The sequence below is a fragment of the Podarcis erhardii genome, assembly GCF_964252035.2.
Source record: "Podarcis erhardii genome assembly, chromosome: 15".
NCBI classification, from domain to species: Eukaryota; Metazoa; Chordata; class Lepidosauria; order Squamata; family Lacertidae; genus Podarcis; species Podarcis erhardii.
The window spans coordinates 12,956,088-12,971,863 of record NC_138505.1 but is presented as its reverse complement, the minus strand read 5'-3'; the positions used below and the strand labels follow the sequence as shown (position 1 = coordinate 12,971,863).

General features: G+C 46.3%; 1 protein-coding gene across 1 annotated transcript; it reads left to right on the top strand.

Annotated features, from left to right (window-relative positions):
- Window positions 1-98: 98 nt before the first annotated feature.
- Window positions 99-15,240, top strand: NAA40 (N-alpha-acetyltransferase 40, NatD catalytic subunit). The gene is made up of 8 exons (XM_081843030.1): window positions 99-256; window positions 4,022-4,117; window positions 4,741-4,793; window positions 5,373-5,468; window positions 6,115-6,273; window positions 8,235-8,318; window positions 9,811-9,888; window positions 11,016-15,240. Exons 1-8 carry the CDS (start codon window positions 251-253, stop codon window positions 11,155-11,157), a joined length of 714 nt encoding a protein of 237 aa, XP_081699156.1. The 5' UTR covers window positions 99-250; the 3' UTR covers window positions 11,158-15,240.
- The last annotated feature ends 536 nt before the right edge of the window (window positions 15,241-15,776 follow it).

Below are 15,776 nucleotides of genomic sequence, written 5' to 3'. Positions count from 1 at the left end.
CGCCCTCTTTACTACCCACATTCCGAGCCACGCGTGCGCGGCCACGCCCCTCCCCTCTCTCCTTTAGATGCTTCCCACCTCCACGCTGTGCGTCAGGTGCCGTTTGGTTGTCTCTTTCTTCCCCGCCGTTTGGGGCACTGCGCAGGCGCAGTAGGGGAATAACACCCCCCGCCTCTTATCACATTCGGCCCCCCCCCGGCTTTACGGATATCTTGAGGAGACTGTAGGGGGGCTCGTTGTCGTCATCGCCATGGGAGTGAGTAAGGCCTAGATTCCTCCCGGGGTGGGGGGGGGAGCGGGAAGGGAAGGGGGGGTCAAGATTTTTTGGGGGGGTGAAATGGGGGGGGCGCTATTCTGTGGGTGGAAAGTTTTGTGTTGGGTAGGGAGAATAAAAATAAAGGGGAAATCTGGAGGAGGGGGGGTCAGCGTGGGGGTACCAAAGGAATAATAACGGGGGGAGAGTTGGGGGCGTTAATGGGAAGTTTGCTGCTGGAAGAAGTGGGGCAAAGGCTTAGGGATTGGTATTTGAGATATTAAAGTAGTTCATGGAAAAATGAGTGGGGCGGGGGTTCCTGACCCCCCTACAGGCAGGTTGGTAGTGGTAGGATTAGGAGACTTGGGGAGGGGGACGGCAAGTTTAGAGGAAGGAAAGTAAATGGGGGACACCTGTAGGGGTGTAATAAGGCAACTAAGCAGGGAGAAGTTAGGTTTAATGGGGGGGGCGAGGATTAAAATAGACGGTGGAAAGTGGGATAAATTGACGGTATTGGTGGTATTAAAGTAATTTGGGAGGGGCAGGAATTAGGGGGGCGCTTTGAGTTAATGACACCCTAACACAGGCTGGGGGGTAAATCAGGGAGGGAAAGACTGGCTTGGAGAGGTGAAAGCAAGTTGGAAAAACATGTATTATGCAGGGGAATATTTGGAGGAGTGGGGTAGTGGGGAGAAAGGAAAGTTTGATGTGGGCCGGAAAATGAAAAAGTAAGAGGGAAATCCAGGGTGCAGCAGAGAGGAGGAGGAGACAGGGGGTGTTAAGATAATGATGATGGGATGTGAAGGCGTGGGGTCAGGTTGTGGGGTTTTGAAATGGGAAGATATAAGGGGAGATAAAAAGTTTTGTATTGGAAGGAGGTGTGAATGGGGTTGTGGCTATGGTGGATGGGTGTGTTTTAGGCCACTTTCTCAACCTGGTGCCTTCCAACTGTTTTGGATTACAACACCCATCAAACATGCTGGCTTGACTGATAGCACCTGAGAGTCCAAAACAGAGGGGGAAGACTGGTTTGAAGTAGGGTTTAGGATGGGGGGCAGAGATATGTGGCCTTGGTGGGTTCAATTTACAGGGTGGAAGTAATGGATAATCGCAGAACTGAAAAGGTTAAATACTTGGAAGGTTAGGATCAATTGTCATGGGCAGAAATATTTGGGATGGAAGAACAATAGTGGGGGTTGTCAGGCAGTTCAGCCCTATGACAATGCCCACATTCTTTTAAATCACATTTACTTTTTATTTGAAGAGGTTTTTATGTTTAAAGCAGAACAAATAATTAAAGACTTGTGTTTTGTTAACATACATCATTCTCCATGGAGATCTGAAGAGAGCACCCATGCTAATAAAAGGGTTTCTTTTTTAACCCAGTTCAGTCCTCACACCTTTGCGTACTTCTAAAATCTAGATGGCATTGGAGGTGCTTCAAGTTAGCAAATTGAAGCAGCTTTGACATTTGTTTGCCTTGCTGATAGGAATGGTTTTTCTTTCCCTTTCTACAACTGGATGATCCTAGGTGTCTGGAACTCAGGGGCAGGGTGGGCTATATGTTAACCCATGAAGCATCAGTATGATTTTTAGAAATCTAAATCAGTTTTTTAGATGCCAAGTGTTGGCAGGTGTACTTTGTCATTGTGGGAGAAGCTGCAGTTATTGGAATTCTCCTAGCCTGCTCAGCCCTTAAAGGTACAGGCACCTTCTCTCAAAACGTGTCATAGGTCAAGGTTGTCAGTCGCCACTTGCCTGTTTCCCAGGGGTGCGCAAGAACTGCCTTCAGACAGCTTGACACAAACACTTCCATAAACTGGAAGAAGCCTATTTACCTTTCTTGCTGTAGATGTGCCACAAATAACATTTAACAATATGTCATTCACATACTTAGACTGCAAGGCAGAAGCAGGCAAAGAAGGGTTCATAAAATTATCTCTTCCAAGCAAGCTAAAGAACCCCATCTTCCAACATAACAGAGTAGCACCTGCAAGGAAAAAATATATATTTATTGCAGGTGCATGCCTGTTCAGGCCAGGAGATACACACCATCTATCCTTTTTTATTGTTTTGGAAGTTGCTTCAGGTCTTGCTTGTGCCAGGAAGATGCAGACACAGCATTCTGCTCCCATCTGCTGGCAGTCTTCCTGCCCCACATTCTCCCTGCTCCGACTGAACTAGCTTCCCAGCCAATTTCACGTAGGGGGTGGGGGGAGAAGGATGTCCTTGCTTGAACTTTAGCAAGGGTGAAAGGGTTGCATTGAGGTTAGGCACATGTTTTTTGGCTCAGAACCTCTGGTATTCACTGACTCACCAGCCTGGCAAAACTTAACAACACTTTGTAAGCGAGTGTTTCTTTTTCTCCCTTTTTTCATAAAATGGTGATTGTATCCAGTGTTAGTCCTATTTAGAGTAGACCTATTAAAATTAATGAATATAAGGTAAGTCATGTTTGTTAACTTCAATGGATCTAGTCTGAGCTGGACTAGCACTGGACACAACTTGGTATTTCCAAGTCAGATATGAACTGGCTCTTGGGACTGTAGGTGGAAAAACGAATGTAGGATAGAAAGCTGTTTCTCTAGGAAGCCTGGGTCCTGTCTCTTTAGCACAAAAGTAGGCTGCATGCCCTCCAGGTTTTGCTTAGCTACAACTCCCATCATCTCTGACCGCTGGCTATCCTAGTTGGGGCTGATGGAAGTTGTTTCAAAACCTCTAGAAGGTACCCCACTGACTACACTTCTTCTAGGATTTGATATTCCCTGTTGCTCTCAAAGCCTGCATCATAACCTCCTTACACTCACCCACACCCTGGACAGGAAAAATCGTGATATGAGAGGAGAAATGTAACAAATGAAAAAACCCTCTGTCACCCATGAGCTGCAAGTTCTTAGCATTTCCCTGTGTTCCCTAGCACTGCTCTTGCCAAAAGGGTGTGTTTGTTTGTTTGTTTGTTTGTTTGTTTGTTGTGTGTGTGTATTTAAACCTGCAAGCTTTAATTGGCTGAAGTGGTCAATTAATCCACAAGGTTTAGTTGAAGCAGTGAGGGGCAATTTTAATCAGTGGAGCTGCAAATTTGAGAGTAAGCTCCCCGTTTTTATTTTGCTTTGTTGCTCTACTAGAAATAGCTTTCCCTGTTTGGCAGCATCATTTGGTTTGGCATAATCCTTAGGTTGCCAGTGTTTCATAGAACATAGGAGCCGAGGTAGCTGCCTTAAACTGAGCCAGGCCATTCTGCCTGTCTCACTTAGTATTGTCTGCACCAGGAGTTCTCAAACTGGTCCACGAGCTTCATTTAGGTGGTCTGTGGAGTGTCTGTGGATTTGTAGTCAATGACAGAAACCACATGTGCATTGTGTTACATATTCACATTGCTTTGTAATAGTATTTCAATAGCTTTTTATATCTTGCATTGTTTTACACTTCGGATTCTGTGGAATACAATAAAACAATATATAATAAATAAAAGAAGCAGTTAAAAATACACTGTGCTAGATGCTGTATGATTTTTTTATTGTATTTTTATTGCCACCAATAAAGTTGGGAACCACTGCTCTACACTGACTGACAGTGTGGCTCTAGGATTACAGGCAGGAGTCTCTCCCAGCCCTGGAGAGCAGATGCTGGGAGATACCTGGAGATGCTGTGGAGTGAACTTTCGTAGTCCATGTAGGGGAAGCCACGCTTAAGGCTATATACTGAGTACAACTCGGCTGCATTTACATGTTGTGTCTTGTTCTAACATCTCAGCCCTTCTTCTTTCAGAGGAAATCAAGTAAAGGCAAGGAGAAGAAACAGAAACGACTGGAGGAGCGAGCAGCAAGGGATGCCATCTGTGCCAAGGTGGAAGCTGCAAATAAAGTGAGCTTTGTTTTCTCTTTCCCCTCGACATGGAGACTGAGCCTGATATAGTGGCAGTAGAGCAGCAGTGCCCTCCAGATAGTTTGGACTTCAGCTACCATCTTGCTTGACCATTGGTAATGCTGGCCAGGGCTGATGGGAGTTGTCCAAAACATTAGGAGTCCACCAGTTGGGGAAGTCTGGATTCAAAGGTTAGATTCGGGTTAAAGAGACCCAGGTTCAAATTTCCACTTGGTTGTGGAAGTTCCCTCAGTGGCCTGGACCCAGTTTGCTTGTTTCTGTGCAGCACCAGCCAGTTAACACTGTCTGTCACTGCTGCCAAGATGTTGCTGCTGAATGTCAGAGACCACTCATTATAACTTATCCGCTGTTTGCTGTTCCAAAATTTCTTGGACAGTATATGCAAATAAACAGAAAGAAGTGGTTTAAAACCCCCCAACTCTAAACACTTTCTCTCCTCCCCACTTGGAATTTATGGTGGGCTAAAAGCAAGAGAGAGAGAGCACTTTTCCCAAAGTGAACACTTTAAATGTTAAAAGCCCCTGAAAAAGTATCTCTTTGCTTGACTGCACTGCAGACATCTATCTCTTCCTATCTTTAGTATACTCTCTTTCTTTCCATAGTTGGGAGACCCCTTAGAAGCCTTCCCAGTGTTCAAGAAATATGACAGAAATGGGTGAGTAGAAGTTCTCTGCTCGTTGAGGCTAGAGGGATTTGAACCCAGGTCTTCTTGGTCAAAACTTAGCACAGGCTTTGAGACTGTGTGTGTGTGTGTGTGTGTGTGTGTGTGTGTGTGGAAAGCCATGAAACGCTGCTGCTCCGTCTGGTATTGCATGCTTCTTGCTCCTGGGACTCAGCTACAAAGTGGACTTCTATTTACAGTGGTGCCCCGCAAGACGAATGCCTCGCAAGACGAAAAACCCGCTAGACGAAAGGGTTTTCCGTTTTGGAGGTGCTTCGCAAAACGAATTTCCTATGGGCTTGCTTTGCAAGACGAAAATGTCTTGCGAGTTTTTCCGACTTTTCCCCCCTTTTCCCCCCTTTTTCTAAGCCGCTTATCTGCTTATCCGCTAAGCCGCTAAAAGCCGCTAAGCCGCTAATAGCGCTAATCCACTAAGCCGTCAATGGGCTTGCTTCGCAAGACGAAAAAACCGCTAGACGAAGAGAATCGCGGAACGGATTCTTTTCGTCTTGCGAGGCACCACTGTATATATATTGAAAACTAATGGCTTCCATTTCCTTTCTCTCTTTGCAGGTTAAATGTCTCCATTGACTGCAAACGAGTTTCCAGCTTGGACCCGACCACACTCGACTGGGCTTTTGAACTAACCAAAACAAACATGCAGACCTTGTAAGGCCCAAGGGGGACACTCGGGGGTAGTGGGTGGCGGTGGGGAGCAATTGCCAGCTGTAGTGGGGATGTGCAAGAGCATGGGGGATGACTCCCTTTCTTTCCCGTCCCCCAAAAGTCGTATCTCTGCTAAAAAAAAAAAAAAAGCATTGTGCTCCAGATATTAGAGAGCTACTGCAAGTCAGAATAGGCAATCCTGGGGTAGATGGATCAAGGGCTTGACTCAGTATTCTGTGTTTCAGAGATTCCCAACAGAGGCTGCTGTTTTGTTAGTAAGGATGAACAGTTTTCCACAACTTTTTCTCTGTAAGGGATTCGAGGAAGGAAGAAAGTAGAACGGATTGCAGAACCTATCAGGCAATTGCGTTGCTAGCTGTCACAAAGATCTTGCAAACCAGCTTCTTGCCCCCTCTGATGGCTAATAGAGTTGGGTCCGCTTTGCAGAGTTTGTTAGGTAGCCATCCAGAGGTGCTGCTCAAAGCCCAGGTGGAGAAGGGGAACGGGTCCCGAACCAAGAGATTCCCTCCCTCTCCTAGGCAGCAATGCAGGCTGCTTCTTATGGTGAGTACTATCTCCAGGTGGCTGAGCTCTCCCCTAAGGAGAGGGTGTGAAGCGATTGGTTTTTATGCTCTCTTCCTCTCCGCAGGTATGAGCAGAGCGAGTGGGGCTGGAAAGACCGGGAGAAACGAGATGAGATGTCAGATGACCGTGCTTGGTACCTAATCGCTCTGGATGACGGCTCCCTTCCCGTGGCTTTCTCACACTTCCGCTTTGATGTGGAGTGCGGGGATGAGGTCCTCTATTGGTACGTCTCCTGCTAGGCACGTTCATATTTATTTTCAGAATCTGCCCTCAGATTCTGCACTTGGGGAGGGCCAGGTGGGTCATAGCAGAGTGGAAGGATGCACACAAGTCAAACCTGCTACAACATTTTGCAGGGTACAGGAAGGGGGATGTGGGAAGTGGAAGCTTATTGATATCCTGTATCAGCCCAGCTATATAATTGGGAACAGAAAGCTTCCTTTATTGTGTAAATCACTGCTGTTTCGATAACTAACACAAAAAATGTAAGAATGGATTTAGACACTAGGAGGGAATATATTGTTTAGTTATTACTGCTTCCTTGCTCCCATTAGTGAGATCAGCACAGTACCATCCTTTGCAGCTTAAACTTGGAAGCTAAGACAAGATTGATTTAACTTCTTGAAACAATAATCCAGAATGCTTTAAGGCGGGCTGTATTTTCCCTGGAATTACCTACCCTTTTGCCCCCTCTTAAAATAACAATCACACACACATTGTTTTGTGAAGAAATGAATGTAGTAATTAGTTACATAATCTAGGTTTTGAATCATCAGTGACAGTAGCAAGATCATCAGCAAAACTACCATCTGAGTTACAAAAGCACAAAATGTAAGTTCAAAAATGGTGAGTTCAGAGTGCCGAGTTCAGACATGTATGTGTGGCCAGCTTGGAAGCATAATGAAGAAAGAGGAGTCTGCCCCAAGGAGGAAGGAAGTACATAGTGTTACAGCTTCCTGTCAAAGGCAGACAAAGGAAGAAATCTCAAGAGTTTTCTGTAGCAAATTTTACAGGAAAGCCCTGTGAGCCTCAGCTCCTTCACGTTCCCATCTGGCAAAGCACAAATTGTTGGGTTGACTGCAGTAATGTCCCACACAAAAAAAGTTAAAGTGTGGAGTGCTCTTGTTCAGTGCGCAGGCCAGCCATGTCCTCTTTCAGGTTGTTCCTTTCCATTCTGCACCCATCCATCCAACATTCCTATCTTCCTTGGCTACTTGATCCTCATTCAGCTGTTTGGGGATTTATTCATTTTAGTCTCTTAAACTTGTCCCTAAAGACTCCTAAAAAAACGTTGGGTTTCCCTGAGGATGCTGATAACTCCAAGCTTGATATATACCATCCTTCTCCATGCTGCTTCCCTTTAGATGTTGTTGGACTACAGCTCCTATCACCCTACATCACTTGTCACACTGGTTGGGCCTAGTGAGAGTTGTATTAAAAAATGCCTGGCGGTCATCTGGTTGTGGATGACCATATGATGCATTCAGTCCCCAGCATCTTCCAGCTTCAAGGTCAGGTAGCAGGTGACGGGAGACACCTTTCTCTGCCTTGGACAGCTTCTGGTGCAGCCTTGCCTGGTATAAGACAGCTTCCTATGTTCTGAACAGAAGCACATAAAGGACAGTCCTGCTGAATCAAGTCAGTGGTCCATCTAGTCCAGCTTCCTGTTCTCACAGTGGCCAACGATTCCCATGGGAAGCCCACAAGCAAGACTCGAGTGCAAGAGCACCTTTCTGCCCCGTGGTTTCCCGAAACTGGTATTCAGAAAGACATTGCCTCCAACTATGAAGCATGGCCTTCAAAGCCTTATCTTCCATGAAAATCCGCACAGATTTGTTGTTTGATTTATGTGTGTAAACTGCTGTGTTTATTCCAGGTGCAAAATCTGAAGGGCTGTGTTCTTGCAGCTGCCAAAGTGGTGGAAGAGAAGGGGTGAATGCAACATTACAAATCAGTTGTGGCTTAAATAATCATTGTTTAGTGCTTATATAGTTCTATTTTCCTTTTCCTCTGAGAGTTTGAAAGCCATTTGCATCCATTATGTCATCTGAAGCTGTGGGGAAAGACTGAATGGGGGGTGGGGTGGAATTTTGCAGCTCAGGGCAGCGATGTTTGTGGAAGGATTTCAAGGCCTGGATGTTCTTTAATAGCATGTTGAAGCTCACCCTTTCCTCAACTCCTCAGCTACGAAGTACAGCTGGAAAGCAAAGTGAGAAGGAAAGGTCTTGGCAAATTTCTCATACAGATCCTACAGCTCGTGGCGAACAGGTAAGTGCACTATTTTTTCCTCTTCCTCTGAATTACAATTCTCTCTAGCTGTCTGAAGCTGCAGTCCTAAACATGCCCACTTGGAGTCGCTAATCTCTCCCCATTAAAAACACCCTAACAAACCCTGAATATCTTGATACCAAGGATTGACATAGAATGGCCTGGGTTGCATGGCCACCCTAACTATGGATTACCAGGTTCATGCAAGCATGCAGGTTTCCAGACATAAGCTTGCTGCTGCTTTGCTTGTCCCTGCTCTTTTTTTACTGCCACTCCAAGGTTTGGCTTAGTGTGTTATCTGAACTGGGACTCAAGCTTAGTGAGAGGAGAGAGCTTAACCTTGAGCTGTTGCCAGGGTTTGTGCTCAAAACGACTGGGGAGAAGAAAAGCAGCTGTGAGCACTGCTCAGGGAGCCTGCACAGTTCCTGGTAAGCCATGGTTTGAACTTGCTGTGCTGTTGTATGAACCAGGCCAGTGTGAATTCAGATGGTTCTGTTTTTAACCTCTTAACCATATCCAACTAAATTCTACCCAGCTGAAATTCATGATCCTAAATTACTCCTGTCTATTAACTTCAGTGGATCTACTCTGTGTAGAACTAGCATTGTATACAACCCTCTGCAGGTTTTGTGTATCAAGTTAGGCATTTTTATTTTGCTTGCATTAAAATAAAAAGCACACTGCAAAGAATTTAGCATGGACCAGAACTGGAGCCTTCTGAAGACCTTGGGTGAAGAGAGAAATTTCTGAGCAGCACCCTTCCCTAAATCTTCAACAATCTCTTCTGACACCTTTTTGAGCTTCCTTTGGTAGTTGTAAAGACTAGTGTTGGGATAGGGAAACCTGTGGCCCTCCAAATGTTGCTGGACTCCAGCTCCCATCAGCCCCATCAGAGATTATGGGAGTTGGAGTTCAACAACATCTGCAGGACCACAGATTTCCCATCCCTAGGCTCCAATCTTGCTTTAATATAATCATCGGCATCATCTGATTTGCACATAACAGGTGTGTGAGCACGCAAGATAATTGCTCCCAGATGAACATGCAGCTATAAACTGCTGTCGTGCTAGCTAGCTTGCTGTGCTCTTTGAAAATGTCTGGATTTTAAAACCTAGGGTTGTATCCTGGGGAAGTCCTACTGTGAGTAGGCACACTGAAATGAGTAAACCAAAGTTGATCAAGTCCATTCTTTTGAATGAGCCCTACTCAGAGTAGACCATCATTGGGTACAGTCATTAGATTATGCTCTCTGTTTTAATTAGTACTGTGTTAGCTCTGCTAAAACTTGGCAGTTGTGTGGAGGATCCAATTCTATACCAAATGCACTTTCAAACTTTGGGTTAAGAGAAGATGGCCATAATTTCAATTTTTACATGGGATTGGAACTAATTTAAATTAGACTACTGTGAAAGTGCAAGGAGCTTTGTTTGGCTTTCGCTTTCTTTCTTGTGACCTCATACCAAGCTGACCTTGTCTTCTCCCTGGCTCTTAGTACACAGATGAAGAAAGTCATGTTAACAGTATTTAAACACAATCATGGGGCCTACCAGTTCTTCAGAGAAGCGTTACAGTAAGACTTCATTTACTTCTTTTTTGCTCACCTGAAGTAGAGACCAGAAGAAGATTGGTTTGGGGAGATGCCCCTCTCCTACCCTTGTGATAGTTGGCTATTTGACTCTCTTTGGCCAGGGATGGGGAGCATGTGGTCCTTCAGATGTTCCTGGACTCATCATCCCTGATCTCTGGCCATGCTGGCTGGGGTTGATGGGAGTTGGAGTCCAACAAAATGTAGAGGGCCAGTGGTTCCCTGTCCCTCTCTGAGCAAAGGGCACAGAGCCCTTTTCAGAACAATATTCCTTGATGGCTAACCTTCTGGGAGACCACATGCCAGAGGTGGGTGGGGCCACAGCAAAGTGGGTGCGCCCATATATATCCTATACATCCACACACCTAGTCCTTCCCTTCCCAGCTACAATCTCCAGGCAGATCATCCATTTTTCCTGCTTCCTTTCCCCCTTCAACAATGGAAAGAAAGCTCCCACTGGTTCCAGTAGAAGGCTCCCCCCCACCACCACCAGTCTAATTGCTGGGTGGAGATGAGGCCAGGAGAGGAGGCCTTGCAGGTCCGCGGTTCCCCACACCTTTCTTAGGCCAAGGGCGGCAGGCACTGTTCCAACAATAGCACAAGCTACCAAATAACTACAGCTTCCCACAAGATACTCTGATGGCCTGGACCAACTTGGAAAGCTTTGAAACGGGACTAGAGCAATTCATGGAATAAGAGCAATTCATGGAATATAAGGCTATTAGTCACAGTCTTCCCTCCACTGTCAGAGGCAGTATGCCTATGAAAATCTTTTGTTGGGGACCGCAAGTGGGGAGAGTTGCTGTTGTTCTCTGATCCTGATCACAGGCTCCCCTTTGGGACATCTGCTTGGTTACTGTAAAACAAGGAACCTAGGCCTTTGGTCTGGTCAGCAGGGCTTTCCTCACATATTTTCTTTTCTACTGATGCTGCCCTGTTTCTACAAACAGACTCTTCATGCAATCAGTTGCTTGTGGAGACCACGCCAAGGGGCCAGGCCAGCTCCAGTTGCACAGATGTGGCTGCATTTTAAGCATTGATGCAAATGGCACCTGACACTTTCCTCTATCTCCTCTCCTCCTCCTTCACTACAACTACTTCTGCCCCTGCAGATTTGAAATCGATGATACCTCACCCAGCATGTCTGGCTGCTGCGGGGATGACTGCTCTTACGAGATCCTCAGCCGGAGAACAAAGTTTGGCGAGAGCCAGCACGCTCACCTGGGTGGTCACTGCGGAGGCTGCTGCCATTGAGGTTGTCCTTCACTCCTGAGAAAGAACCCGGCTCTCTCCACACAACCCTGCCTTTCTCTTTGGTTTCCATTGCCTGATCCTGCCCCCCACCTCCCCACCTCCTCCATTTCTTGGTACACCCCCAAGCCAGGACAAACAAGACTCCTTTATTGCATCCTGAATCCCAGGATGGAAGATCTTCCTCCGTACGGGAGGCTCTGGGAACCAAAGTCATGCCTAAGTCTCAGACCTAGTGCTAGATCTTGCATACTTAGTCTTGATCCGAAGGCATGAATCTGGGCAGCAGGGTTTGCTTGCTTATTTGTTAAGCCCATGCTGCTGCAGTGAAGAAATAGTTAATTCCCCAAGTGAATGGTGGGGATAGCTCTCTCCCTCCAAGCTGAAGAGGTGCAGGGAGTGAGTTTTACAGAATCCTTATTGGAGTAGCAGATCTAGAAACGTGACCTTTCCTCACCTGCATTGATCTGTGCCTCTCCTTTCTTCGGTTGTTACATTGGACTGCTGTTTTGCCACAAAACTGCAATGTGTATCTAATTGGATGTGGTCCCCTGCATGGGCTACCTGGGGAAACCTTGCCTGACTCCATCCTGTTGCTTGGATTTCTCCTGGGTGTATGTTGCAGCCACCTGTTGTTTTTTGGTTGATGGGGGGAGAGGGGAGGGGAGGAGAAAAGATTTGTACAGGTTTTAGAATCATACCCTGATTAATGTTCTGCATTGATCATGCCTGGAGCACTTCCCTTTTGTTTGTACGTGGGGGGTGGGGGAAATATTGATGCAGATATACTGCTTGTGCAGTTTGCTGCTGGCGAGTCCCGTATGGCTGTGTCCTTAGAGGACCTTAGAAGCCAAATCAAGCTATCAGTGACCTACACAGGTGACTTTCTGCGCACAGACACACCACCTGGAGAAAACTTGCAAGAGTTCGACGCAATGATAACTGAATTTGCTATTCCTGTTTCCAAAAGGCTGAGTTGAAGGAAGCGTGCAAGAGATCCCCCCCCCCCCAAATGCTATTAACATTTTTGGTTGTTCAGGGCCCTTCACCCTTTTGAGTCTTTGGGAAACGGGCAGCTCTAGCATTTCTGAATCCTGTGTAGCGGGGTGAGTAACCTGTGCCCCTCCAGCTGCTATTGGTTTCCAGCTCCCATCAGCCCCAGCCAGCATGGGCAGTGGTTGGGGAGGATGAGAACTGGAGCCCAAACACCCATCTTGAAAACTATAGGTTCCTCATCTCTGCTGTATATTATGAAGCGAGGATGTTCTGGTTTGGGTTTTTCTTTAAGATGTTCTTGAATGCCTTGGCTTTGCATTGATGCTTCATCATCAGAAGGGACAGCCTTTGCCTTCAGTTAATTATCTTGAGTTGCAGCTTTTTAACACAGTGTAGTGTCACTTCCCCATCATTATGACATGCTGTGCAGAAATGACATCTTACTCCCTTCTTGCCTCAGTGAGGTGTGTTGGTGTGTACAAGCTTCATTTGAGGTGTTAAGAATTGATCAGCCTGGTCCTCCTGCTGCAACTGTCAATCACTGGCCTGGCCCTGCTCTTCCCTCCAGGCTTCCTTAGTGATCTAGGCTGCAACATAGCAGCAGTTTTGGGAGGAGAGTGGCTGTTGGTTGCCAGGCAACCGCCAATAGCTTTCGTGCGTCCCAAGTTCTGTTGTTGCATGCTCTACCAGGCCCTGCTGACAACTGCCTGGGTAGTATTTCCCAGTGTTGGTCCTCCTGTGCTGTAGCAATGCTGGTGGTGCAAGTGATCCATCCCATAACTCCCCTTTGCCCAAAATGGAGCCTCTCGCACCAGCCACACAACCTCAGGACCTCACTTCTGTCTCAGGGTGTGCCTCTTTGCCTTTTTCTGGTTCCCTCTGAAGGGATGCAAAATGGGTGCTCCTACTCTTCAGCCTTTAAATGCCTGAACTCGGGGTGACCAGTGTGAGTGCCCCTCCCCCAGATGTTGCTGGACTCCACCTCCCATCAGCCACAGCCAGCATGACCTACAATCGGGGAGGATCATTCAGCAACATCTGGAGAACACCATGCTGGCTTTCTCTGGCCCCAAGTCTCTTTTTTAAGAATTAAAAATTGCCCTGCTACTTGAATTGCATCTTACCAAATAGATAGATTGCTAGTGGTTTTTCCTCTCTTGGAAATTGGATCGTAACTCCACAAGTTCATACTTAGATTTTTGTAGAAATGCATTGTCTACAGCCAAGGAGTGAGTTGCATGCAGGCTTTTGTGTGTGCATGTGGATCATTCAGGCTGCAGAATCATTCAGGGCTGGAGCAGCGATGGCCAACATTGTGAGCATCTGGGGATCAGATTTTCCAAGATTGATCTGCAGGCGGGGTACAAGTGGATCTCATCACTGTGTCTTCTCACTCCTGGTTGCATAATTGACAGGGACAAGAGTGCCTGCATGGTGAGACAGACAGGCAAGCTGCAAGTCTCAGACTGTTTCTTAGTTTGCACCCCTTCCCCCTTGAGAAACTCGCTTTGCTTTCAGTTGTCAGCACTGGGGAAAGGCTCATGGACCAGTGATAACTTGAGAACATTGCAAGCACTGCTTTCAGTCAGTCTAACAGGCATCTCCCTATCCCTTTCTGGAAGTGACGGAGACTCAGCCAGGAGACCTCTTCATGAGCTTGGTGCCTGTTCTGCAACTTCTCATTTATCAAGGGGCAGCTACAGCTACAGAATAGGCAGCAGTGTGCCACAGACTCTATGGCAGGGATGAGGAGCATGTGGCCCTCTGGATTTGGTTGGACTCCAACTCCCAACAGCCCCAGGTATGCGTGGTCACTGGTCAGGGCTGGTGGGAGTTGTAGTCCAGTAACACATGGAGGACCTCTAGTCCTGCTGTGCAGCGGTTTTGGGATGTGGCACTGCCACTTCTCACCTCCCCTCCCAGGAAATGTGTGCCTTGTAGATACAAAGTGATGAAAAAGTGAAGTTGTGGTAGGGGGTCCAAATGCCGCCTGTGGGGGAGGATAGACTACTCAGGCAGGCTGGGTGCCCTAACTGAAGGGGCGCTCACTTTGCTGGGGGTAGCACAATTTTGAGCACTTGCTGCTTCCAGAACACTTTGCTCCCCTGCATGGGTTTAGCATGTCTTTCTCCCATGTGGCAGTGGGAGGCTCTTTAATGCACTCTCCTGTTTGTGCAGGAACATGCCGCCCTGGCCTAGGGCAACAAGAGATGCAGAATTCAGCCTTGCATGGCTGTCTTTAATCTAATCTGTTCCATTGTGAGCAGGACCAAGGCAAAGAGAGCTATTCTGCCCCCCTCTCTTGGATGGGGCATCTACTCATCTTAGCACTGTTCTCCCTGAAAGTTTGTGGAGTCAACTTCACTCTTTGGCATGACCATGTCATCCTGGTCTCACTTAATTGCCTGTAGCAGGATGTAGAAACAAATGGGCCTCATTTAACACAAAACAATCCCCCTTTTTGTTTAAAAAACAACCATGTTCCTAAGATAAGCCCCCCTGTTGCTTTTTTTTAAATTATTAACATGGGAAAGTTGCTATCGTGTTCATTTTTGTTTTGTTTGATATGCTAGGGACAGTCTACGAAGCTTCTAGCTCTTTTGGACTTTTTGAACAGTAGATAAGCTAACAGTTCTCTGGATATTACCTGCCTATAGGAAAGATCCATTGATAATTGCAGTTTGCTATATTAACCTTTTGTTTTTGTTACCTTATACGTGAATCTCTTTCCGTATTCCAAAGTATCAAGAAAAGGTGGTTGAGTGTGGCTAACTCTCACTTGTATTTTTATTTTTTTTTCCCGCCCCCCCCCAAAAAAATCTGGCATGCTTTGTAATATTAAGTTGTAAACTCTGCACTGTATACTTTTATGTATCTAGTGTCCTTTTTGCCCTCTTCATTTGCCCTCTTTATTTTGTGGGTTTTTTTGGGGGGGGGGTTGTCCCCCCAAAAGTTTTTAGAATAATTTTCTATGGTAATTACATTTCTTGGCAAATATTTTCACCAGAATCAAAGGGAACAAACTGACTTTTTAATTTTGGTATTTGTTTTATTCATATGTTTGAAAATAAACATTTTCTTCAGTCTCTAGCTGTGTGTGTTTCTCAAAAGTCTCAAGTGTGCAAATCCTGGGATGTTTGGAAGCAACCTGGCCCTTCCCCCTACGGTTTTTTAATAAGCGCTCATTAATTCAACCATCTGAGCAGTTTCCATCCTTTCCCAAGGATGAAAGGCCATTAAAGACCACTTGATTCCTTTATATTCCCCCTTGATCACTGTGATATTCAGGGAAGACTGTTAGTGGCTCAGATGCCCAGCTCAGAAGCTGTGCATTCAGTATTGAGGTCCCAACTCTGTGGAACTCTCAGCTGAGATGAGACAGGCCTTAGCAGACCAGAAGCTGAACGCGAGTCAACAGGGTGATGCCGCAGCAAAAAAAGCTAATGCAATTCTAGGCTGCATCAACAGAAGTATAGTGTCCGGATCAAGGGGTGCAATAGTACACTTTATTCTGCCTTGGCCAGAACCCCATCTGGTGTACTGCATCCAGTTCTAGGCACCACTTAAATGGTTTTCTGCCTGTTGCATCAAGTTTCATGTGCTGTGCTAGATACTGTACGATTCTC

Coding starts and splice junctions, on each gene's coding strand:
- NAA40 (XM_081843030.1), top strand. Junction 4,794..5,372: donor AAGAAATATGACAGAAATGG/GTGAGTAGAAGT, acceptor CTCTCTTTGCAG/GTTAAATGTCTCCATTGACT. Junction 5,469..6,114: donor AAAACAAACATGCAGACCTT/GTAAGGCCCAAG, acceptor TCCTCTCCGCAG/GTATGAGCAGAGCGAGTGGG.